The sequence below is a fragment of the Anopheles moucheti genome, chromosome 3 (assembly GCF_943734755.1).
Source record: "Anopheles moucheti chromosome 3, idAnoMoucSN_F20_07, whole genome shotgun sequence".
NCBI classification, from domain to species: Eukaryota; Metazoa; Arthropoda; class Insecta; order Diptera; family Culicidae; genus Anopheles; species Anopheles moucheti.
Genome location: NC_069141.1, coordinates 26,876,863 through 26,902,021, shown reverse-complemented (window position 1 = coordinate 26,902,021; position 25,159 = coordinate 26,876,863). Strand labels below are relative to the sequence as shown.

Here is a 25,159-nt window from a genome sequence, read left to right as displayed (position 1 = left end):
ATCAAAATAAAATCGAATCCCGAACCGTAGCGTTCGCGGCGGAGGTCGCACAGACACAAATATTGTGCAGTTCCGTATGCAAATTTGAGCGTGCCCGGGGCCGCTCGTCTTCCAATGCGAAATCCTTTCGTTTTGTGTCGCTGTGTCTTTTTTCTTTGTTGTTGCTTATTGTCTCTCCATCCGTTCTAAGCGCAGAAAGGTTGGCACCGTGGAAACACTATCTTCACTTTCGATACAGACACACACAGGTACACAGAGGCACACGCGCGCGCCATGAGCATTCAAAGGGGGAGCATGATAAGGTGGTGAAGCATCTGTAGGAATTCCACATGAAGGCAAATATGCAAATCTTCCCCATGCCATAAACGCCGATATGCTCTGAACTCGTTTCTATGCCCCAGCACGATCGATGCTTTGTTTTAGATGGCTTTTCAACCTCCACACCCTCTTTCCCTCCCCCGACCCTTCCTCCTCCCCTCTCAACCCCTTTTTCCCAATCGTTCGAACGTGGGCGATGTGGGGACACCGGAGGGAAGATTTGGGGGGGGGGGGGGGTAAGTCCAAGAAGTCCGAAATCGGCGGAGAAAGATGGTATGGCGCAATCTGCGCCTATGAACCAATTCTTGTCACCCCAAAGCCTCGATCAGTGCCGAACAGTGACAGGGTAAATATCAAGCGCCTCCAGCATCAGTTTGGCATCGGGGCGGCTAGATGACCTACACCGGATCGGTATTCAAATATCGGAATAGCGATAAAATTCAAAGTATTAACAGACGCTTCACCGCACCGATGATAGGGATGCGTGGACTGCCCACGGTCGATGGCGGGCCGTCAGTGATGGCGTCTCTTATTTCAGCCTCGTCCCCCGGCGTCGGGTCCGGTTCGCTGGTAAGACGATCGCGCTTCCGGAAACCAGTTTCAACCAGGGCAAGAACGCACCAGTTCGGGTGTCGCCGTTCTTACCGGTTCTGATGAAAATAGATCAGACGCTGGCACAATGTGTCCAACAGGATGCGAACGAGAGCGCAAAACAATCTGGATGGTCGGAACGGGTCTAATGCTTTCCATTTCATCGTGTACCACACATTAACTGTGCTCATATTAATGCTTTCATTTTCATCATCGTGCAAAGAACAACGTTTGAAACATATCGACCATTTGTAAACGGTCGAGCAGTAAACTCCAACCGTTCAGCAGGAAAGCTTCATCGCTCGTTATGGCTACGAAAAGCTGAAACGAACGGAATTTTATAGGTTTGCCAATGGGCGAAATCGTTCGTCACTCGATGCATCCTCGCCGGTATCGCCGGTTGATCGTCATTCGCTGACAACAACGCTCATAAAAAAAGAAATACATTTTTACTGCTGACTTGCTGCAGCGAAAATGTCATTCTGTGTGTGGATGAGGTAATTCACCACTAGAAGGAGTGTGCAGCATCCACCAGATGGTTGGAACCGTGCAGAACGGTGATAGGGATCGAAAAGAAAGGAACACGAAGATTGTTTCCTTGACGGATAGCAAATTAGCATACGTTGTGGCTGTAGCTTCTTTTGGGGAGAACATTTGAGTTTGTAACATGCTAGACGAATGCCAAAACTTGGTGTTAGTAACAAGCGCTGAAGACGTATTAACATAGCATCATTCCTTCTTTATACATTCTTAATGACTTCTCATAGAATGGGGTCTTCTTTATCTTTGTTTTATATCCCTTTTGTCAAACTCAAACCCATTGCCCCACTAATGGATGTGTCCCATTTAAGCACGTTGTAATAGGGATCTTCAACCGATTTAGCTATTTAGAATGATTTGCGTTTATGAGGAATTTAATGCTGAAATATTTTACACGTTAGTTAGCCGCGCGACTTGAAATCGAAATGCGTAATCCTGTAGGGCTGCTATACTATTCGAATGCTTGCGTAGAGTGCTAATTCGATTATATATGATCCATTGTGATTAGCATAAATGATCGCAGTGTAATGGAAGGGAAAATGGTGAAAACATCGCCAAAGGGGTGGCAAAGAAAGCTTTTCAATTCGATGGGGTGCAAAAGAAAAGCTTTTGAGTTGTGTTCAAGTCAGCAGATGAGCTTTTGAGTTGTATGCAAGTTACTATTTGCTTTTTTTTGTTGTTTTGTAATTTACAACCATTTTGGTTATTCTAATTATAATAACTCCCTTAAACTCCTCTTCTTTTAACTCGTAAGTCGCTGAAACGTTAAGCAACATTATTCTTTCGATAAAAAAAATAATTTCGTTTTCATTCGTTTCAAAAGCTTCCATAAATTGTTACGTATATTGAGATAATTTAGTACACCAAAGAATATTTAAACATTCAAAATTGTTATTATTAAAATTGAAAAAATAATAGCTATGTTTCAAATATCTATTACCTTTAAATGTTATGAGTTAAGATATTCATTGTGTTCATGATTTATTTAAAATTAATTAAAATATGTTAAACTAAACTAATGAATAAATTTTAAACTAAAATTTATCTCTCTTTAATCTTTTACTCTCTCAACTATTATAATATGTTTTTGTGGTTCTGAATTTTTGGTTGTTAACCTTTTTTTTTAAATTTTGTTTATTATATTTATTGTTTGTTTACTTCTCCACTGCTTTAGTTTTGCCTTAAATTTTATGTTTTGTTTGTTCTGATTTTCCGTTTTTGTTTCTTTTAAGTTTTATTTATTTTGTTTTTTTTTGGTGGTTTCATTACATATTTATAGAATTTATTATTTCTATGAGTACATATAACATTTTTACTAAAATTAAACAAAATCAAGCAGGCCGGTATAATAAAAACTGATGAAAAAAGATCATATTACATTAAAAAATAAAATAAAACCTTTCTAGCTTTTGTTTAGACCAAATATCGATCATATGATCCAGAACTTAAGCCAGTAGTTTGAGCACATTCTTTTGATATTTCTAGATATCCACCAACGCAACGCAATGCGCTTTCCTTGCCATTAACGGGCGGATGCTAAGCGTGTACCGTAACCCTGTTGGCATCGTGTTGCACTTTGGCAAAACGGTCGATATTTAAATGTCAGACTGCGCCCGACCAGATCGTACGTCTTCAGCCGAACAAATTGTCACCTTATTGCGTCAGTTGAAGAATTAATCATGCAGTTCCTCCGCATGCGTCTGGTATGCGAACACCGAGCATCCACTGATCCGTGGATAGGCTGAAAGCGCTTAGCCTTTCCTTGGGCCTGCGTACGATCGGTATGAGCTGTCACGTGATCAATGGGCCACAACTGATGCTTTCAGCGTGACAGTGACGATGATGATCGTGATGATGGTGATGCGTGTAGTCTTCTGCTTCGTGTCGGGCAGAGTGAATGGAAGATGCAAATTTATTGCCGATTGAATGTACAACCGGCAAAAGGAGATTTCTGTACGGGTTAGGTGCAGCTTGGGGACATAATTTCTGCATATTATTAAGTGTGAGTGAATGTGAATAAAATCGCTCAGATGCTGCTTGCCAATATAGTACGGAGTATGTAAATTGGATCATGTATTCCTTATTCAATGATCACTACAAAATGATCTACATAAAAGCCTAGCTTCGATTAATTTACATCTGATGAGCAATTATAACACCACAGAATGTTGAATATTTATCGTAAACGAGGTTAGCTTCTTTTGCGCTTCTCCAAACAAAATCCCCAACATCACTTTCAATTACAATGTAATCAAACAGACAGCATGTGCAGCTTTTAGCTTAAATGCACACGTTCGATCCTCACGCCACGCAGTCAGCACCGAGCAGGGTGTTAAATCATTCATCTAATCTCCGTTTTCACTAAAAAATTCTTTCCCTTTCCACCTTTGGCGGGCTGGGAACGCTGCCGGATTGCATTTGTATATTATATTGTTTGATGTATGGCTCGATGCCTTACCAGGTGGCCTTATGGCACCTATTGGGGGGCTGCGTGTTGGGGGTGGAGACTCCCCAACTGCTCAACTATCGCACAAGAACGCAGCACACCGATGGCCGGTACAAACGCATCTATAAATACGGTACACGGTGGTTCTATTCTTTCATTAGTATCCACTATCAGCTACCGCACTGGGCTAGCCAGTGCAATCATCATACGCCGGTTAGTACTTCGCCTAGCATCCAGCACTCCAGCAGTCAGTTCTTTCCTCCGGGTGTTGTGAAGGTTTTCGATAAAAGATATACCCATCATGAAGTGTGTAAGTATTGTGAAAAGCTGTTTTCCTCTTGATTTCTTCAGCTGTTGTACGATTGAAAGTGAAATCTAAAGTGAAATAACCTTCCTTAGTGACCCTCTTTTGCGGGAACCGTAATTATCGCATCAAATTGTACCTTTTACGCTGTGTGTTTGAGTGTGAATTTTGTGCATCAACGGTTACATAAAAATGTATATCTAAGAAAAATAAAAAAATCACTGATCGGCCCGATGAAGGCAGGCCCAGATGGTGTAATTGCGACCGGACCAACCGGAAGGAAGTGAAGTGCAAAAAATAGCAAATTGCCAAATAAAAAAAAGCATCATTTTGCATCACCCTTGGTTGGTTTGGTGCCCGGTAGGTGTGTATTTTGTTATGGTTTCGACATGCTTTGGATGAGCTTTTCTGTTCGAGTTTGTCGACAGAAACATGAGTGCGCCACAAGGCGAATGTACCCCGTGATATGAATGCATTTACTTTATTACTTGTAATGAATTATTTACAAGCAAAAATGAAGCAGCTCGTGCGAGAGTTGTTTGAATATGTTGCGTTTGAAAAATTAATGACCATATGCAGGGAAAAGCTTTTTTGCAGTAACTTACTTACCACCCACTATTCTGTCCCCGCTTTGCACTCTTTTCCAGGAAATTGTTCTTCTGTTTGCTTGTGCATCCCTCGCGCTGGCCGCACCGCAAAGGTCAGACGCTGAAGCAGAGATCCTCCAGCAGGAAAACAACATCGATCCGGACGGAACGTATGAGTACAGGTAACACACCGGCGCTTCCTTTTGCCGCGCGCGCGCACATGCTACAACGCATCGCAAACAGCCGCCACCAAATTTGCATATCAAACATGAACACAAAACGTGTGAAAATGGCACTCGGTTCAGTAACAATTCATATAACAGCATCAGCATGCCAAAAAAAACAAAATAGTGCTGGCCATGCTTTAGCGACTGCAATTGAACCGCGTAATTGCGCTATTCTTCTTAGCGTTCGCCGCATGGCAAACGATAAAAAAACCCCCGTGTAACAATTAGCTTCATAATGAAAGATTTGATTACGATAATTGGGAAGGTGTGTTTTGTGTTGGCCACTTCCGATAGATGAAGCTTCTCTCTCTTTTTTTTTTTGCTTTGCGGTTCTGGAACTGGTGGTGAGCTCTGCTATGTGCAAATGTACGAACCATCCACCACCATCCACTGAAGCAACGCCAGCGTGCATCCCGGTAAAAGATATTAGCACGTTTCAATGGCGCGAAAAGTTGGTCCATAGCGCACACGGGCGTTTTTTTTTGGTTTGGTTGTTGTTGTTGTTGATGTTGCGCTGCCGCCACATGCGTCACGCTCGCAACGATGCAACATTGTCTGATCACTCTCGCTTTTGTTCCTCACTCGCCGTTGATTCCTCTTTCAACTTCTCAACCCCCTCTGTTCGATCTTCCTTTCTCGCACAACCAGTTACGAAACGGCCAACGGTATCCGAGGTCAGGAAACGGGAACGCTCAAGCGTGCCAACAGTCCCGACACGAGTGATGTAATTGTGGCGGCCGGTTCTATCAGCTATACCGCACCCGATGGCAGCCTGGTCGAGCTGAGCTACACCGCCGACGATGAGAATGGGTTCCAACCGTCCGGTGCGCACCTTCCCACGCCACCACCCATCCCGCCCCAGATCCAGAAGGCGCTCGACTATCTGGCCAGTCTGCCACCGTCGAACCGGCGGCGTTAAGCGTCACGGCTGGATCCGGTGTGGCTGTGTCATCCCGTCATCTCGAAAACAAAAACCCGACCCAATACTCAGCGCAGTCCCCAAAACTTTTTACAAACACAAACTCACACACTCACAATACTGTCGAAACAAATACAAGCACACAGAAACAAGACAGCTTCGCGATCGGTGATCTTTTCCAATCGTGCTTAGGCTTAGGGCAAATGAATATCAAACGCGTAATAAAGCACGCACAATGAAAAACGCATGGTTGTATTTATGCTATTGGATCAGTGTTAAGTTAATTAGAACTCATTCGGCCAAAATCAACTGTTCTAAATGCTGGGCAACCTATCTTCAGACATGATGACAGCTAGAATAACGAATAGTGAATTCTAAAGACGTTACGCAACAAGGTGCAATGGTAAAATATTAACTAAAGGTCTTTTTATAAAAATTTTGAGCGAGAGTAAACAACGAAATGAAGTGCGATTAGCTTTGAGAGAAAAGAACTCAACAAAAAAGGATTTCTGCATTAATCCTGGTCACGGCACCAACTTATTTCTTAGCTTAAATGTAACGCTTCGCCGAAGGAAGGATTTTTGTTGATTAAAAATGTTTCCCCAATAGCAGCCAATTCACTTAGCATCTTTTGGGAACTGATTACAATCGAAGGGAAAGAGAAGCTAATTAAGTATACTACTACTTGAGAAGTGATCTTATGCATTTATCCCAAAATTTGCATCGCTTGTCGTCAAATATTCTCATAAATATCGTTTCACTGCATAATCAAACACATCATAGCATAAAGTTAATAAAACAAGCAGGAAAAGCAGTTTTATTATCACGCCAATTTATCGCACAACTACTCACACTGCATTCACCCATCCAACAAAGTCACCTTCCGTCTAGAACTTCCGGCCCGGCCCTTCCTTGCTCGGTGGCAACGTTGCCAGGTGCGCCAGTGCGCGGGCAATCGGTGCAGGAACTGGTGGTGGCGTGGGCAGATGATCACCCACCGGCCGATAACCATTTTCGTCCGCTATGTACGAGATGGAGTACGTTTTGCCATCATCGCCCTAAACGAAAATAAAGCGAATTGTTAAAACATTCGTTCGGGGGAACCCGTTACGTTCGTTGCATCCACACCTGGTACGTGTACTGGCCCTGGGAAGCCGTCCCGACCTGATTGTTTACCACAATCTGCTGACCGTCCTGAGCGGCGCGTGTTCCATCGCCACCCTCGTAGCTGTATCGAAACTTCCCATCAACCTCGAGCACATTTTCCAAATTCACGATAGGAATTTCCTTATAGCGCGGCAACGACTGTTGCTGCTGCAGCTGCTGCTGATGCGGTTGCTGCTGATGCTGCTTTTGCGCACCAATCACACTAAACACGGCCAATAGCACCACCGCCTTCAGCATGTTGAACAAGTCTCACAGTCTCACACGTTTTGCACTCTGTACGGCTCTGCAACGACAGCTGCGACGATCGTTCGATTTATGACGAACGATCAAAAGGACCACTGGAACTGCACCTAAGAACGGGCAGGCAGCACACTTTTATAGGGGTCCCCACATCAAAACAGACACGGCACACGGTCGGTACACACTCGCGGTCTGGCGAAAGCGTGGCGCAATGCAATAGAATCCCAACGCCGCCGAGATCCACGATCCCACTCGGGCCGAATTAGAGCCCCAGCGCCAGCATCAAGCACCGCCAAGTAACGCCCTGCCTTCACTGCACCGGGAGTTGGTGCAGCCCACCCTTAGCCTAAATGGCGTGTTCGTGTGCGCAATGCGGGGATAGTCTTCTTGTTCTCTTCGACCTCTTCCTCGAGACTGGAGCCAAAGTGCCGTAGATTCTCATAAGCTGGCCGGTTTGGGCTTTTTTTGCCTATTCGCTTCATGCCCTGTGCCCCTGCCAAACATACCTCGTCATCGGAAACTCAATCCGTGGCCACTCGCCGAGAGCCGAGAGCGTGATCCAACCCGAAACCCAATTAATAGTCCCCATGTTCGCTTCGTTCGCTGCCATCGGACGGTTGTCTTCGGTGGGCCACCCCGAAAACTGCTCGACTTTCCTACCGAAAACCGCAGACCGGCACACCCGCCAGCCACCGGCACCGGCCACACATTCGAAGGGCTCAGTTGTAGAGATTCACTTCGCAGATTCACGCGAGTCCGTACTGGCACGAAATCAAACAGCCGACTTTTTGGCCAATCCCGAACCGTGGCATGCTCGGGAGTGACGGTACGGTAAGGGTTTTTGGGCTCGGGAAATAAAAGCTTTCGCAACATCCCGACAAACAATGGGAATCTAGCGCTTTAGGGGTTTGGCTGCTGCAAGAATAGAAGCGGCTGTCCGAAGGGTAAAGTGCAATGAACAAAAGGTGGATGTTACCATCCTTCATCCAGCAAACTGTGCTCCACTGTGAATGGATTTTCTAGATCATATTTCATGTTTGATCAACTCTAACTTGTAAAAAATGTCTAACGAACGTTTTACTGGATGTGTGAATATGTTTAACCTTTGTATAATTATTTAACATTAGTAAATATATATTAAAAAATAAATCAACACTACTTAAACCAGCATCGTCTTCCTCGAATGATCTCTTCCACAACAAAAAAATCCTTGGGGTTGGCCATGTTGTTTTTACGTCTGTAGCGTGTGCACTATCCATTTGCTTTTCGTCTTTACTTTCATTTTCTTTGACCTTCTTTGAATTTTTTATTTTTTTTTACTTGTGTTTATTTTATAACGTGCTAATATTTGAAATAGGTCACATGATGTTGCTCTTTCGTTTTTTTTTATTATTTACTATTTCGTATGATTGACCAAGTACCATTTTGTTTCGTGGTGTTATTTTAAGACTCTTCTCCTCCCAATGTTTGTTTTGTCACGTGTTGTTTACAAAACTTATATTTTAGCCAGTTGTTGTAATAAATCCAAGCGAGCTATCAATGTAATATCAGAATGATTATTATTTCTATTCCTCATTACTATCCTCATCGGTTAAAAAAAATATAACAATTAGTAGATCAATATTAACAAAAAATAACTTTTGAATGACCACAATACAAGCCAAATTTTATGTCAACAATGAACTTTAAATTCAATTTCTACAAGTAATGCAGTGCAAGTGTTAAATAACAAAATAACAAGGAAAACCATAATAACCATCACGAAGCATTTTTATATTTAATGCCACTAAAAGAGTTCAACGAGCGGTATGATGACGAACCTGACCCTAAAAAATAAAATATTTAACCTATTATCTATATTGAAAGCAACTTTTTTATTTTCTTTTTCAGCTTGAAAACCAATGTTGATCTTGACTTACCCTGCCTCAGCATGAGAGGACAACTGTGCCCTGAATAATGCATGTTGGAACACCTGATTAACCCAGATTAAGTTGTACAAAGCGGATTCTATTCTGCTTAAAGAGAAGATAAAGGATTCTATTTCTAGTCGCAGAAGAACACCTGAAAGCAAGTGGACATAACCAAGCGAATTAAGCTTTAGATCTCTCAGCTTGAAATTCCCAGCTGAGGACATGTTTTGTACTAGCTGTGACTGCTTACCTAAATTAATCTAAATGGAGCTGCTGTCGAGACTATTCAATATCCACTCTTGATACAAACTTCAAGCCTGATGGAGGAGTCTATTTGGTCAATCCAGACAAAGGCCTTGTGCTTTCATTATCCATGTCATAATGAATATCCCTCCAATATGAAACACGGAAGTCGTGCTATTCCATTAAAGTCCTTCAAATTGAATGCATAGGTAAGCGTGGCATAAGACACGGATGGTGCACATAGTAGGGCAATTCGAAAGTAAGCCCATCCCTATGTTTTCTAAGACCCCAACCCCCTCTCCCCAAAAAAACACTCTGCCTTGAACTGATCGGCCAAAAAATGAATCTGCAAATTTCATGCATCCCATCCATCCAATCCGGCCAGGCCGAAGGTCAACCACGGAGGATGCACGCTAAATTGTAATGCAAAGTGTCGTTGGGTGGAAAAGACAAATTCCCACCTTTCTCTCCCTCCCTGCCACGATGCCATGATCGTATGCTGCATGCTCTTTCTTCAGCCCACAAACATTGAAAATCAATAGTACACGCGTGCGAGATGCTATGTGTGTGTGTGTGTGCGGGACTGCAGCACAAGTGAGTTGAGGTCGCAACGCCACGAAAAACCGTAACGTCAGAGTAAACACATACACACCAGATCTTGCCAAATATGTACTAAATGACGAAAATTAAACAAATCCTCCCAGCGAGACCTTCCGCCGGTTGCTGTCCTCCCGCTGCCCGGCAACGTTCGATGGAACGCATCGCCCGAACGTATGGAGATGGTCAGTGCAAACACAATCAGATGATCTAGTAGCTGTATAAAAGCCTATCGAGCGATCGCACTAATCGTCAGTTGTCAGCTCGCTATCTAATACAATTAATCGCCTCTGTACCCCGATACAACAGTATCCTCAGTTCGGTTTGATAAGCGCGTAAATAGTTCAAGTGCACAATGAATACCCTGCTCGCTCTGGTGGTTCTGATGGTGGCGGCCGTATACGCAGCACCGGCCGACAGTGATGCGCAAGCACAAATCGTCAGCCAGAAGTCCGATGTGCAACCGGATGGATCGTTCAACTACGCGTAAATGTCAACACGCTCGGTGGTCCCGGTTTTGAGACCCATCCATCCTTTTCTCTACATATCTCACCGGTTCCCTTCTTATCTCCGCTTCCACGGTAGGTTCGAGTCGGCCAACGGAATCAAGGTTGAGGATCAGGGCACGATCAAGTCGATCAAGGTACCGAAGCTGGACGACACTGGCCGACAGATCGGCGAGGAGGACGTGCAGGTGTCCGTGCAAACTGGCTCCTTCCAGTACACCGCCCCAGACGGTCAGATCTACACGCTAAAGTGAGAAAAGGGGTTACATAAAACCCAGCTGTTAAAAACCACTCAACCGCACACACGATCGTGCTAATTCGCCTCTCGATCGCTTCCCTCCCACAGGTACATCGCGGATGAGAATGGATTCCAGCCCCAGGCGGACCATCTTCCAGTTGCTCCAAGTGCTTAAGTGACGGATGAATTCCCCTTGCTCTGCTGGCAAAACACTGCAAAACAAAACACAGTGATCAAATACTCAATAAACAGCATGTAAATACGTCTTCTAGATTCCACAAGGAACAAAAAAACCCCGGTACCTCCTGCACGAATATGGTGCAATAATAATAAAGCAAAAGAAATAGTAAAACAAAGCTGATACTTCATTCGGTTGAGATTATCCTACCTGGTGGCCAAATTTCCCGCCACATTTCCGAAAAAAAACACTTCCGGTCCGAAACGTATCGAAAACAATTCTATCGCCGATCGCCAAGTTATCCAATCGATCCCTGCACAACACCGTAAGTGCCCGGTACAAATTATTACCTACCACGGTACGGTATGTATGCGCCTTAATGCCATGTTTCATTGTAAGTTGTCCGCTTCCCATGCACGAGAGGAAGCGTTTGACGAAAATGATCTAACGCCATAATGCTAACGTGTGTGTGTCTGTGATGGGTCGAAGCGCCTTCGGTCTCGTATGCCATCCGGCCGCCGATATTATGCAATCGATGCCACCAGAGACCAGACCGAGCTCACTTCCGAATCGGTGTGGGATGAAGCCCGCATCGCCCGCAACACGGTGCATTAGCACATCGCCCGCGATCGTCCGAGTCAACGATCGGTTGATCGATCGGTTGAACGAACGCAGCACAACATTATCCGGCTTCGGGGATTGCAGGGCCGCTGGTGAGAGGAGGAAACAACGAAAAAGGCTTTCAAGTTCAGAGATTAGGATCTTCCGTAGCCATAAAAAAAACAATAGCACATACACACACACACGCGCGCGCACTGCTCGGGGAACTGATCAACCATTTTGACTGCGAACACTTTCCCAACTTTACATCCTCCGTGATGGATCGAAGTGCATACCAGCACAATGGCCACTAAATGAAACCCATGGGGATAGCGTTTGCTGCAAAGCGTTGAGATCAGTTCGATCAGTATGTCGTTCGGTTTCACTTTTCATGCTGCGGCCAGCAAACGCTCCCGGGCCGGAAAGATCCCGCTGGAAAGAGCTCGATGCGCGGTGTGGCGACGAACCGGTGGTAGAGTTCCGATTCGTATGGAAAATATTACCTACAAACACGCTGGCATTACTTTTACCCCCGCGGCTTAGGGCGATCACAAACGACCGTTTTAAACCGTGGCCCCTTTCGCTTTCCAACCCAGGGGCTCTCCGTGGACGTGATGGACTCTGGATGAACTTTACCATCTAACACGCGAGAGAAGGGGAGCGGGACAAGGGATCGGGCATAAAGCTTCGTTCGGCTTCGCAGTTATATTGAGGGCGTTGTTCGGTTTGAACTATTTTCAGCATAACATCCCTCACTGCACTGGGAGGCGTCTGTTTTTGCTCGCCGCGCCATCTCTATCTCACCTTTATGCATGCTCCACAAAGAAACATCATTAATTGTGCAATCTGGTGGCCCCGCAAAAGGAAATGGGATTGCATCACAGGGGCTGGATGCAGGCGGGCTTTCGGCTTCTAAACCATCCTAGCGAGACGATGCCCGAAGTGTGTGCGTTAGCGTGAGTGTGTGTGTTTCATATTTCTATACGATCCGATTATTAACTAATTGCCATTCGAACTGCCATGAACTCGAGAGGCACGATCCCGACAAAATGCCACACCCGAAAATTAGGTTGACATTTGGCAATGACGCAAGCCGCCTCGTGGGAACAGACTGATGGAATTAAAAGATAAAACTTAAGAAAATTGTTTATAAATAGTTTTTTAGTAAATTTAACCCATTATTGCACCACCACCACATGTGCTGTGAATGAGTGCATCTGGTAGTGATCATTATTGGATTGCAAGTATAAATTGGGCAATAGGCAGAACAAACACCTCACAGATCAACCTACATTCTTACCAAGGGCATCTAACCTTTTCAAACTCATGGTCTCAGGGTCCCTGGTAGCTCCAAACAGCAGCAGCATCAGCATCTACCAATAACATAAAAAGGGCTCATCAGTAACTGCACCACCGAATGGTAATGATGTTAGCTCTGCAAGAACGGAAGAAGTACCGTATCGATCGCACTAAACCCTTCTTCTTTTCCCATCGTCTGCATCTCGTTCGTTTGCAAATCTTGGTCGGAATCATCGGCGCATGACCCTGCCACTTACCAAGTACCACCCGGCACGATCATGGTGATGGTGGTGCAATCCAACGCAGGTGGGTGTCTTTTTGCATCTTTCCAACGGAAGAGCTCACACCAAACACCGGCAGATGGTAGGTGTTGGCATCCCCCCAGAAAACCGATGCAACAGAAACAATTCATTCACGTGTGCGGCAGAGGAGAGATATGGGAAGCGAAAAGCATCGTCTTCCCCCCAATACGAAACTGTGCACATCCGTGGTTCCCCAACTCCACCGATGGTTTGGGGATGAATTTGGATGGCATGACAGAGAGGGAAATCCGACTGAGCGCCAGGGTTTGGCGTACGGTATATATAAAGACCTATCACTAGGGCAGATCGTACGCAGTGGATGTTTCACTTTCTTTCCACCAACAAGCAAGCGTGTGTTCCGGTCGTTTGTGGCTAGTTGAGACTTTTTTTTGTCTAAGGAGGAGGATTTTGCTAGTGATTTGAATCGACCGAGTGTGTGTCTGTGCGTCTGTGTGGAATATTTTGTATAGTAAAAACAGAAATTGCGAAAAATGAAGCTTCTGGTGAGTGGTTTTCAATGATATGGACAATGCGAAAAGTGAAAATTGTCTTGAGGATTCTGCAGCAGTACGGTTGCACGATATGCGTTACGTGTGTTACTTGCTGACTCTTAAGCCAAGCTCACCCAAGTGGAACAGCATCGAATTTGCATCGAGACAATACGAATCCGTTGCATCATTTGCTCTGCATCCAATCGTTTCACGATGAGATGGTTGCATTACACAGTTTACGGCGTTACTGATCATTTCCTTCCTGCAGATCGTGCTTGCGCTGGTGGCATCCGCTTACGGGTATCCGCAGCATGAACGTCACGAGCATCTGGAACATCACGAAACGAGCACCTACATTCCCATCCTGAAGTACGACAAACAGCAGGGCGAAGATGGCAGCTATAGGACTATGTAAGAGAAGAACCTACCAAAGAATTTCCCACCCAAGTTTTTCAGATTCCTAATCATTTTCCTTGTTTTTCTCTCATCTTGCTCAACAACAGCTACCAGACGGGTAACAACATCGTGCACGAAGAGTCCGGATATTTGAAGGACGCTTCGGAAGACCACCCCAATGGTATTTTGGTCCAGCAAGGCGCCTACTCGTACGAAGCCCCGAACGGTGAGGTCATACAGGTGCAGTACACGGCCGATGAGAATGGGTTCCGGGTGCAGAGCGATAGTTTGCCCACAACACCCCCAGTACCGCTAGCAATCCAGGAAGGTCTGAAGGAGATCTACGAAGGTATCAAACGTCGCGAGCAGGAAGCCAAAAACAATCCCAAATACGCGGAAGATGAAGCCAAACGGGCAGAGCTAGACTACAACGGTCAGTACTACAACCAGTAAGGTGCGGTTGTGCAGAGCCCTTCAATAGCGACACCGGTGGCTTCGTTCAATGAAGATCCTACTGTCTAGCATTGGCGCTTCAAGCCGTGTAACTTGTACAAGATGAGCGTGCAGATTGTGCAGTAGATTTCCCTTGTCAAACATATTTATAATATTTAAGCCACGCCTTGGCGCCCGCGACCTGGCGAAGATGCGCGTGCTGAGTGCGGCTGCAATGCAACGTCACGATATTCATGACAACACTTTCTTAGCTGCCGACCGAATATCACGTTCACGAGAAAAAGCAACCAACATAGACTGTGATTACCCCTAAATACTTCCTCCCAAAAACGGAACTGTTATTGAACTGTTATTGGTTTGTTTTAATAAAAGTTTAGCAAAAGTTTACGTACGGCTTTGGTTGAAATCACTTTCCGAAACACCCATGAAATTCTGCATGAACGCACGATTGGGGAACGTGGGATAATTAACGAATGTTTGGATGTTGGAGATCTCCGTTGGAATTTTTGCTGATAACGTTCGAAATGGTTAAACACATGTAATAGGAACAACTGGATTCGATTCTCGCATATCGGAACTCGGAACGTGGAACTGCAGATCAGTTACCTCGATATTTTAGAATAATTGGAATGTTTTTGAAAACGGTGCACGACGCACCACTTCAAAGCAGTAGTCAGTGGAGGATCAATCCCCTTGGAGGCCCAGGGCGGAATTATAGTTGGGGCCTCTATGTTTAAAAACGATCCAGGAGGCAAGGGGAACATTGAGGGGACTTGGAATGAGACAAGGCGCAAAGCGCAGTAAGAAAGGGCCTACTCCGCCTACCGTCTTATTCGCCACTGGGCCACCCCTAATCATCTTCTTCAAATGGTCCACCAGGGCCATCACCATCTTCGAATACAATAACGGAACCGGCTATATCACCACCAACATCAGTTACCACTGTACCTGTACTCTTCCAAATGGAGCTACAATCATACGTGCGCCAATTTCGAGAAGCAGCACGTGGTGGAATAATAGTAATTTGTGTTATGCACAGCCGGTTAGATTTGCATAGCTTTTAGCATTTGAAAACTAAAATCAAGTCAAGTTTTTGTGTTGAAAGACTACCTCCATTATCAAACAAACATCAGCAAAGTATCTAAAACAAAGTTCCCTTGCGTACAACTGAGAGTTCTATTGCGTAGCCCTGAAACCGGGCCGTTAAGCTAGTCTATATATAAACGTTTGTATGAGCTAAGGAGAACCATAACGCCACTACTTGGATCACATTTTCTACGATTTACGTACATTTATGATTCCTGATTAGTCCAACGCCTTCTACGATTTTTTCGCCCAAGGTACAGTTTCCAATCGGTTTACTTTTTCGGTAACAATCAGCGAAATTTCTTAGCAACCTGTTCCGCTCATGTAGATGTTTTAGGCGATGAACAAAAATTAACGGTTGACTTCTGTGGTGAGCTCCTACTTACTGAACTTTTTCAACAATTGATCATGTTTTATAGCATTCTTTGATCCATTAGATGCAGGGCCACGAGAGTTGACCAAATGCTGACAAATTTGCCCAATGACAGAATCAGCTGGGCAACTGTGAAAACCACTATACCGTTGCCGCGCACACAATTGTTTTCAGATTTCCGATACCAGGAGAGCATGTTTTTCAAAAGGTGGAAAAAATTTGCGCTGCAGGTGAAATAACCTGCCCATCACTATTGCAATAAATAATTTGCCCATCACTATTGTATTGCCTACTATCAAACCCGTGAGAGCGTTCACTAGTTTAAGGTAGATGCTGTTCAGATTTCTAAATCCAGGAGAAGAGCACCTAGTACAGCAATTTTGCTCGAAACCGCCGAAAGGTATGTAATGTTTAAACACTAACTTTCCCGTTGGTGGAGAAAAATTTCTTCGAAAACTACCAGTTTCCGAGTGTATAGTACCAGGAGAGCATCCACGGAAGAGGTAGCACCTTGTACAGTAATTTTGGTCGAAAACCGCCGAAAGCCGTCGATTAGCCGTCAATAAGCCGTCAATTAGCAGTCATCTCCAACCTCGTGTCACCTCTCCCCTCGTGTCAACTTCCCCCTCGTGTCACCACCATCCTCCCACGTGTCACCACCTACCTCCCACGTGTCACCTTCCACGGGTCACCACCCACCTTCCACGTGTCACCACCCACTTACCACTGGTCACCACCCACCTCCCACGAGTCACCACTCACCTCCCACGGGTCACCACCAACCTTCCACGTGTCACCACCCACCTCCCACTGGTCACCACCCACCTCCCACGGGTCACAACCCACCTCCCACTGGTCAGCACCCACCTCCCACGAGTCACCACCTACCACCCGTCATCTTGTCCGCCATCTTGTCCACCATCTTGTGTCCGCCATCTTGTGTCCGCCATCTTGTCCGCCTTCTTGTCCGCCATCTTGTGTCCACCATCTTGGCCGTCATCTTGTGTCCGCTATCTTGTCCGCCTTCTTGTTCGCCATCTTGTCCGCCACCTTGGCCGCCATCTTGTGTCCGCCATCTTGGCCGCCATCTTGTCCGCCATCTTGTCCACCATCTTTTCCGCCATCTTGTCCGCCATCTTGGCCGCTATCTTGGCCGCCATCTTGTCTACCATCTTGTCCGCCATCTTGGCCGCCATCTTGTCCGCCATCTTGTCCGCAATCTTGTTCGCCATCTTGTCCGCCATCTTGTCCGCCATCTTGTCCGCCATCTTATCCGCCATCTTGTCCGCCATCTTGTCCTCCATCTTGTCCGCCATCTGGGCCGCCATCTTGTCCGCCATCTTGGCCGCCATCTTGGCCGCCATCTTGTCCGCCATCTTGTCTGCCATCTTGTCCGCCATCTTGGCCGCCATCTTGGCCGCCATCTTGTCCGCCATCTTGTCCGCCATCTTGGCCGCCATATTGGCCGCCATCTTGTCCGCCATCTTGGCCGCCATCTTGTGTCCGCCATCTTGTTCGCTATCTTGACCGCCATCTTGACCGCCATCTTGTCCGCTGTCTTGTGTCCGCCATGTTGGCCGCCATCTCGTCCGCCATCTTGTCGGGGGATGGAGTGAGGGGGATGGAAGATGTTACCTCTTGAACAACATGCTCTCCTGGTATCGGAAATCTGAAAACAGCTGGTTTGTATGAAAAGTTAGTGTATAAACATTGCATACCTTACGGCGAAAAATTGGTTGCAAGGTGTATAAACATTGCATACCTTACGGCGGAAAGTTGGTTGCAAAGTTAGTGTATAAACATTGCATACCTTACGGTGCATACAAGGTGCTACCTCTTCCGTGGATGCTCTCCTGGTACTATACACTCGGAAACTGGTAGTTTTCGAAGAAATTTTTCTCCACCAACGGGAAAGTTAGTGTTTAAACTTTGCATACTTTTCGGCGGTTTTCGAGCAAAATTGCTGCAAAATTTTACTCGACCCACGGGAAAGTTAGTGTTTAAACATTGCATACCTTTTGGCGGTTTTCGACCAAAATTGCTGTACAAGGTGCTACCTCTTCCGTGGATGCTCTCCTGGTATCGGAAATCGGAAAACAGCTGGTTTTGTATGGAATTTCGTACCAACCGACGGAAAGTTTGAGCGAGATGAAGGATGATTTCCGTTTTATTGATATTACTTATTAGCGATCGTTCTCACGTGTTTGATAGTATGCAATAGCAATTGTGATGGGCAAATTTGTCCCAAGCTGCAGATGTCACCTCTGGGAAACCATGCTCTCCTGGTATCGGAAATCTGAAAACAATTGTGTGCGCGGCAACGGTATAGTGGTTTTCACAGTTGCCCAGCTGATTCTGTCATTGGGCAAATTTGTCAGCATTTTGTCAACTCTAGTGGCACATATTAATGTGAATTTCGATCGTTGGCTTGATTTTCGCATATTAAGTTTGATGCTCCAATTTTAGGTCGGTTGTCCGTGCGTCAAAAAATCCAAGAATTTCTGGGCCGATCTCATCGCTCATTGTGAAGACACTTGCGATCATTTCGTCACATTTACACTTGCACATTTACATCAGTATGAAACACACTATGTGCTCCTCAGGCATAATTTGATAGTCAGTAGCAAATTATAGGGATACAACACCACAAAGCACTCACTAATTTTTCTCAAACAAACTGAGTTTTCAATGTAAAAAAACGAGACCGCTTTCAGCACGCACGAAAATGTTTTAGCAAGACTATTATGATAGGTTCTTCACTGAATATATCGTTTTTATTTCAATGCATACTTGATTTCTTCAAGTTCTTGTTCTTTTTTCATGTTCTTGTTTTAGTTAGATCAACGATTTCACGGTGACGATCTCATTAAATGGTATGGATTTTAGAACAGTTTCAGTCTAACAACGTTGCAAATGAGACCGAGATTACAACAATGTAGTTTGAACAGTATTCTACAAGGGGATATGATGAAATGTTTGGACAGTTTGGGTTGGGTGGACATAAGCTGGACCTACAATCCAGCTTCGAATAAGTAATAATCAAGAAAGACAGAAATGGTATTCCAAGAACCATGAAGTATCAAATATCAAACGGAAAAGAAAGTTCTAATGATTGCAATATGATTTTATTCATAATCTAAGACAATGCTAGCTATTTCGTAGTACACTGACAGATTGTGTCAATTATAACATCATTACCGGCTTGCAAACTTGCAGAAATTGTGACAATCGAAATACTAAACACAATACTCCACCACAATACTGTTTCGAAACACGTAGGCTGGACATTTTCACGGTTCAATCGGGGAGAGGTGATGGTGTATTGGTAGCGCAGTCGGTCTGTACAAGACAGGACCACGGAAAAATTTCATTTGGACCACCAAACCTCCGTACGCTGCACTGACTATCCTTCGGGTAAATAAAGTAAAAAAATAGAAATGGTAGGCTTAAACGTCCTAAAGATGTCGTGCCGATAAAGAAGAAGGAGTTTGAATACACTGCATACTTCTCTTGCGTAGCCGTGTAACCGGGCCGATATAGCTAATGAAATAAAAAAAATTATCTAACCAAGGATATATAAAATCTAAGGATATTTTCGATCAATTTTCTACCTTTTTAATTAGATTTTGTGCTATAAATTAACTCTGCTGCTAAATTTCCAAAAATCGCACAATCGACACAAGTTGTTTGGGGCCCCCAACACGGCGAGGCCCTAGGCGACCGCCTACTCCGCCTACCGTTTGATCCGCCGCTGGCAGTAGTCCTTCAATAAGTGCGATAAGGATTAAGATGAAGGAAATTTCGTTCAATGCTCTATTTTTTATGTCACCCGAAATAATAAATGCACTACAAGCAAACAAGCGAACCCGAATACAATACAACGGATGTCTAGTTGAATATCAGAGCCAACCTGTAACTGTAAAACATTTCATTGTAGAAGACAAAAACTAATTAGCGTGAAGTCAGTTATGGCATCTTTTGTTAAAATATTAAGTAACAAAAGAGGCGAATGTAGCTACCCAGCTCAAAGTCTCTATAAAAATAACAATTAACAATTAAATAGCAAAATCTCTAGTAGATCGCTCGTTCGCGCAACACGTGCAGTGTAGAAGCACCCTAACTACCGATCATGCATTTATATTGAAGGTTTTAGCGCTTGACTGCCTCACCCGAAGAATGCCGACGTTTGACAGCGAGCAACCATCTTCCCCCTCCCTTCTCTATCTCTTTCTAATTTTCGCTACGTTTGTTGTGAATAATCCCGCAGCCCGCGCGAAGGTAAACAAGAACCATGCCGTTGTGAAATTCGTACTGTGCGCGCATTTAAGTACACGCGACGACGAACGTTGACGTTAGCCGTCACCGTTCTGCTCGCTGCTAGCAGCCGTTTTACCTTACATAATATGAAAGAACTTGACCCAAATATTAGCGCTACCAGTTCGCTATGTTGTTCCTGACGAAAGTACCGAGATCGTTCTGTTTGCTAACGCGTTGCTGCTCGTGTCCCGCGCTACACGGTGTACGGTTGTACAGTCCGAACGCACCTGCCACCGCCACCACCGTTTCCGCGGCCGGAAAAACGCCCGTGGAGGTGTTGAAGGAAAAGCTGACCCATGGCGAAATACAGCCCGATCCGCACCAGGGCCGCGTCACCGAGGCGTTGCAGGTAGTGTATGATAGCATTAAAACGTACAGCCCACCTAAACCGAGCACTGGCATAGGGAAATGGTTCAGCTTTGGCAAGGCCGAGAAGGCAGTGGCCGCACCCAAGGGACTCTACATATACGGCAGCGTTGGCGGTGGAAAAACTATGCTGATGGACATGTTTTACGATTGCTGTGCGGTGAGTAAAACAAAAGTGCCAGTCGTGCGCACTGCTGGCTAAAGCAGTTAGTGGAGTAGGGATAACCTCGCTATCTGTCCGGTATCTTCTAGATTGATCGCAAACGACGCGTACACTTTAACTCCTTCATGACGGATGTGCACTCCAAGATACACGATATCAAGTCGAAGCACGTGCGGGACGCCAGCAACAGCAAGCCACAACCGTTCGACCCAATTAAGCCTGTTGCCGAGCTGATTACCGAGGACTCGTGGATGATTTGCTTCGATGAATTTCAGGTATGCCGCATATTGTTCGGGTCCGGTGCTGCGTAGACGGCGGCTACCCTATCGCTCGTGTCAGCTGAGACCGTGAATAATCGCTCCACGCTTATCGCTTTTCCCCGCCGTGCTAAACGCCCCCTCCGTTTCTGTTGCCCTCTCTAATTCCACCTCCCCATCCTCAAGGTTACCGACATAGCGGATGCAATGATCTTGAAACGGCTGTTCACTTATCTCTTCAATAATGGTGTGATTGTGGTCGCCACCAGTAACCGTGCCCCCGACGATCTCTACAAAAATGGACTTCAGCGTAGCAACTTTGTTCCGTTCATCGGGGTGCTCAAGAATCACTGCAACATCGTGACGCTAGACAGTGGCGTTGATTACCGTACTGCGGCGCTAAAAGGGGAAAGTAAACATTACTTTGAGTAAGTTATCAAAAACAATCACCAAAGAGCGGGAGAGGGACAAAGCGGTGCTACATTAATGTGAATTTGTTGTTGTTTACAGCAAATCCCAAGGCGATGCAAATGCTTCAATGGACAAACTGTTTAAAGTGCTTTGCTCCCAGGAGAACGACATGATACGCCCCAAAACGTTTACCCACTTTGGCAGGAATATAACGTTCGCAAAAACCTGTGGCCAGGTGCTTGACAGCACGTTTGAAGAACTCTGTGATAGGGTATGCTGATTTTGGTTGCTTCGTTTTACGACCTGCTCAATTAATAAACATAAAAACTCTCTGTTTCAGCCTCATGGTGCGAGTGATTTCCTACAGATAGCACAATTCTTTCACACGGTGCTAATACGAGATATTCCTCAACTTAACCTGAAGCTAAAATCCCAAACGAGGCGGTTCATCACACTAATCGACACATTGTACGATAGTCGCGTACGGGTAAGCTTAAAACTCTGAGGATCACGGCTAACAAGAACCCGGAATAACAGTTGATAATCAAACCACCATTCTTTTCCTAGTTGGTCGTTTCGGCGGACGTACCGTACAAGTATCTGTTCTCGGACGAAGCACCAGATGATATGCACACCTCCGACGAGCATCGTATGTTAATGGACGATCTCAAAATTACCAAGGATTCAACGGACGCTAGTTCGAACATTTTCACGGGTGAGGAAGAAGTATTTGCCTTCGAGCGAACGGTATCCCGCTTGGCCGAAATGCAATCGGCCGAATACTGGTCGCTCTGGGAGAAACATCGTTAGATAGAAGTATGTTCGAATGAAGCTGTATAAATTGACACCGCGCTATGGCGCGTCATGTGTACTTAACATTGCTTTTAGCGTAGTGTAAATAACCAAAAATGCCGTACTTTTCGTTAAGCAATTTTAAAAATCAATCGAAAATAAATTATATTTATTATTGCTTTATGCTGCGATCCAAAAAGCCATATTTTCTATTTAAATCGTTAAAAGGGGAGAAAATTGGATAATACCTGTGTGAGCTATTTAACACAATTTGCTGCATTTTTAAAATTCCACAATTCCGGATCGGAAAAGTGACAGCATTGTAAATTGACAGTCTGTTGCTGACATTCAGCAAGTACGCACTGACAGCATACGGTGCCAAATTTGGTGTTTTGACGTGGATTTTGTTTGTTGTTTCTCGTTCAAAATCCTATTTCGCTACACGACGACGGCCAAAAGACACCAGAATTCGTTTTCCAGTCCACACTCAAGCTAGTGTAAATAAATCATTCTCTGCCTACGGTTCCAAAATGGCAGCAGAGAAGTATTCCATCCTGCTTCCAACGTACAACGAGCGAGAAAATCTTCCTATCATCATCTGGCTGATTGTGAAGTACATGCAAGAGGCGTAAGTGTTTGCTTAATTACACTGTTAACTAACTACACTGTTAACTAACTAACTACTACTACGGTTGAGTACCGTATTTTTTAATCAATTTTAGAAAAATCAACTACGAAGTGATCGTTATTGATGACGGCAGTCCAGACGGAACGCTAGAGGTTGCCAAGCAGCTGCAAAAAATATACGGTGAAAATCGCATCCTGCTGCGGCCAAGGGCCGCAAAGTTGGGTCTTGGGACGGCCTACATTCATGGAATAGAGCACGCTACAGGCGATTACATCATTATCATGGATGCCGATCTGAGCCACCACGTACGTACTTTGAACGGCTGACGTTACAGCGATCTTTCGCACTGCAGCAGCATCTTCCAAAAAACCGGTTTTCTAACTAATGTTTCCCCTCTTACAGCCCAAATTCATTCCACAGTTTGTAGAGCTACAGAAAAATGGTGACTTTGACATAGTTTCTGGCACGCGGTACAAGGGTACCGGCGGTGTGTACGGGTGGGACTTTAAGAGGAAGTTGATCTCGCGTGGAGCTAACTTTCTTTCGCAACTGTTGTTGAGACCGAATGCTTCCGATCTAACAGGATCTTTCCGGCTTTATCGCAAAGATGTGTTAAAGGAGTTGATATCGCGCTGCACTTCAAAGGGATACGTCTTCCAGATGGAAATGATCGTCCGAGCGCGACAACTGAATTACTCCATCGGAGAAGTTCCGATATCCTTCGTGGATCGTGTGTACGGACAGTCGAAGCTCGGAGGTTCGGAGATAATACAGTTTGCGAAAAATTTGTTGTATCTGTTTGCCACCACGTAAAAGCGAGTCCGCGCACTTACACTATCGTTTTCCGTTTGTCATCATCAATAAACCAATCAACCGGGCAAATCGGTACCTTTTAACAATCGTGTTTTCATCGCTCGATCTCGCGCTAAACCATGATAAGCTAACTCTTACACAAACGATCGGTTCTGTTCCTTTCGATCACTCGCGCATTTAATGATGAGAAGAGGAATCGTTGGCCGACGATTTGCCGTATTGCTTTTCCCACCACACGACATATTCTTCCTTGCGTTTTTCGCGCCGAGCAAAGTAGTCGGGGAACTGTGCCTTTTCCAGCGGGTGCCAATAATCGAGAACCCAATCCGGGGGAATTACTTCACGTTCGAATGCAACACCTCCCGGAGACATCGGGACTGTATTTGGAGAGAAGAAAAACACCGATTAAATGTATGAAATCCTTCTAACGCCACGCTCATCCAGACATACACTTCTTCGGTTGGTAGTGTTGCTTTTCAAACAATTCCTTTTCGCCATCGGTCACAAGCTGAGCCACTTTTGCCGGGTCCTTTTCATTCCTATGTTGATCGAATCGTGCACGCATTAGCGTAGCCTGGTAGCGGAAGATGTGTCTGCAAGCAAAACAAGCGTTTGTTTTGAATCGGCTCAACAGCACGACCAAGTGCCGATAGTACAATTACATAAGCTGCACCGAAGGAAACACTATTCTCTGTCGTTGTACTTATAGTGCATATGTTGCTTACCTTCTGTCGTACCACGATTCCAGGTTGCGCAGCGACTTTTTGTACAGCGAGCAAACCCGTCGCGTGTGGGCAAGTGCCGTAGCGGTCGGTCCGGACATTTTTATTTCCGTAAAACTCCGATGCTAGCAAGCGAATTTGTCCGATTTGGGGTTTTGCTTTGATAAAAATGACAAATGGCAAATGTTTTGACAGTTGTTCTTACTGTCAGGGTTGAATCTGAAGCTTAGCTGTACTACAGGGTGATGTAGTAATGGTAAGAAATTTTAAAATTCATCCAGCAATGTTCAGTAAATTAATGCACAAATACCTATCAGCGAGCTTGAAAAAATCTACAATAAGTTCGTATAACTAATTGAAGGAGTATTATGGTGTTATTGGAATTATTTAAAACAACAAGAATTTTTAAAAAAATTCAAAATTTTAAAATTTTAGGAGATCCACAGACACAGAGAACGCGTGTAGCCCCAAAATGAGATGTTGATTAAACTGTTGATTGCTACATCGCTCCTCCTAAATATACTCTAATGAGACACGACAAAACAAACCCCTGAATTGTGCAACCGGCTTAGTTGCATTCCATTCGTTGTTTGCTTTTAAGTATGCTCCAAAACACTACTTTCAAACTCTTCTACTTACCCTAGACAACAATCGAATAGGAAGGCAGGCTCATAAAATT

The 25,159-nt window shown here is 44.9% G+C and overlaps 7 protein-coding genes across 7 annotated transcripts; 5 read left to right on the top strand and 2 right to left on the bottom strand.

The window, feature by feature from the left end:
- The first annotated feature begins 4,072 nt into the window (after positions 1-4,072).
- LOC128300932 (endocuticle structural glycoprotein ABD-4-like) lies at positions 4,073-6,144 on the top strand. The gene is made up of 3 exons (XM_053037186.1): positions 4,073-4,205; positions 4,847-4,968; positions 5,662-6,144. The coding sequence occupies exons 1-3, from the start codon at positions 4,197-4,199 to the stop codon at positions 5,930-5,932; spliced, it is 402 nt and encodes a 133-aa protein (XP_052893146.1). The 5' UTR covers positions 4,073-4,196; the 3' UTR covers positions 5,933-6,144.
- A 675-nt stretch (positions 6,145-6,819) lies between these two features.
- On the bottom strand, positions 6,820-7,336 carry LOC128300930 (endocuticle structural glycoprotein SgAbd-3-like). The gene is made up of 2 exons (XM_053037184.1): positions 7,061-7,336; positions 6,820-6,990 (listed from the first exon to the last, which is right to left on the bottom strand). The coding sequence occupies exons 1-2, from the start codon at positions 7,334-7,336 to the stop codon at positions 6,820-6,822; spliced, it is 447 nt and encodes a 148-aa protein (XP_052893144.1).
- A 3,108-nt stretch (positions 7,337-10,444) lies between these two features.
- Positions 10,445-11,049, top strand: LOC128304418 (cuticle protein CP14.6-like). The gene is made up of 3 exons (XM_053041608.1): positions 10,445-10,575; positions 10,675-10,845; positions 10,942-11,049. The coding sequence occupies exons 1-3, from the start codon at positions 10,445-10,447 to the stop codon at positions 11,006-11,008; spliced, it is 369 nt and encodes a 122-aa protein (XP_052897568.1). The 3' UTR covers positions 11,009-11,049.
- A 2,654-nt stretch (positions 11,050-13,703) lies between these two features.
- On the top strand, positions 13,704-14,552 carry LOC128304098 (endocuticle structural glycoprotein ABD-4). Its single transcript, XM_053041231.1, has 3 exons — positions 13,704-13,715; positions 13,972-14,114; positions 14,207-14,552. Exons 1-3 carry the CDS (start codon positions 13,704-13,706, stop codon positions 14,550-14,552), a joined length of 501 nt encoding a protein of 166 aa, XP_052897191.1.
- A 5,748-nt stretch (positions 14,553-20,300) lies between these two features.
- LOC128303398 (putative ATPase N2B) lies at positions 20,301-22,505 on the top strand. The gene is made up of 6 exons (XM_053040337.1): positions 20,301-20,854; positions 20,947-21,132; positions 21,301-21,542; positions 21,625-21,796; positions 21,866-22,012; positions 22,093-22,505. Exons 1-6 carry the CDS (start codon positions 20,456-20,458, stop codon positions 22,333-22,335), a joined length of 1,389 nt encoding a protein of 462 aa, XP_052896297.1. The 5' UTR covers positions 20,301-20,455; the 3' UTR covers positions 22,336-22,505.
- A 243-nt stretch (positions 22,506-22,748) lies between these two features.
- On the top strand, positions 22,749-23,834 carry LOC128301490 (dolichol-phosphate mannosyltransferase subunit 1). The gene is made up of 3 exons (XM_053038009.1): positions 22,749-22,945; positions 23,040-23,250; positions 23,348-23,834. The coding sequence occupies exons 1-3, from the start codon at positions 22,848-22,850 to the stop codon at positions 23,756-23,758; spliced, it is 720 nt and encodes a 239-aa protein (XP_052893969.1). The 5' UTR covers positions 22,749-22,847; the 3' UTR covers positions 23,759-23,834.
- Position 23,835: 1 nt separating this feature from the next.
- On the bottom strand, positions 23,836-24,637 carry LOC128301491 (NADH dehydrogenase [ubiquinone] 1 beta subcomplex subunit 9). The gene is made up of 3 exons (XM_053038010.1): positions 24,484-24,637; positions 24,209-24,351; positions 23,836-24,135 (listed from the first exon to the last, which is right to left on the bottom strand). Exons 1-3 carry the CDS (start codon positions 24,579-24,581, stop codon positions 23,936-23,938), a joined length of 441 nt encoding a protein of 146 aa, XP_052893970.1. The 5' UTR covers positions 24,582-24,637; the 3' UTR covers positions 23,836-23,935.
- Between the last annotated feature and the right edge of the window lie 522 nt (positions 24,638-25,159).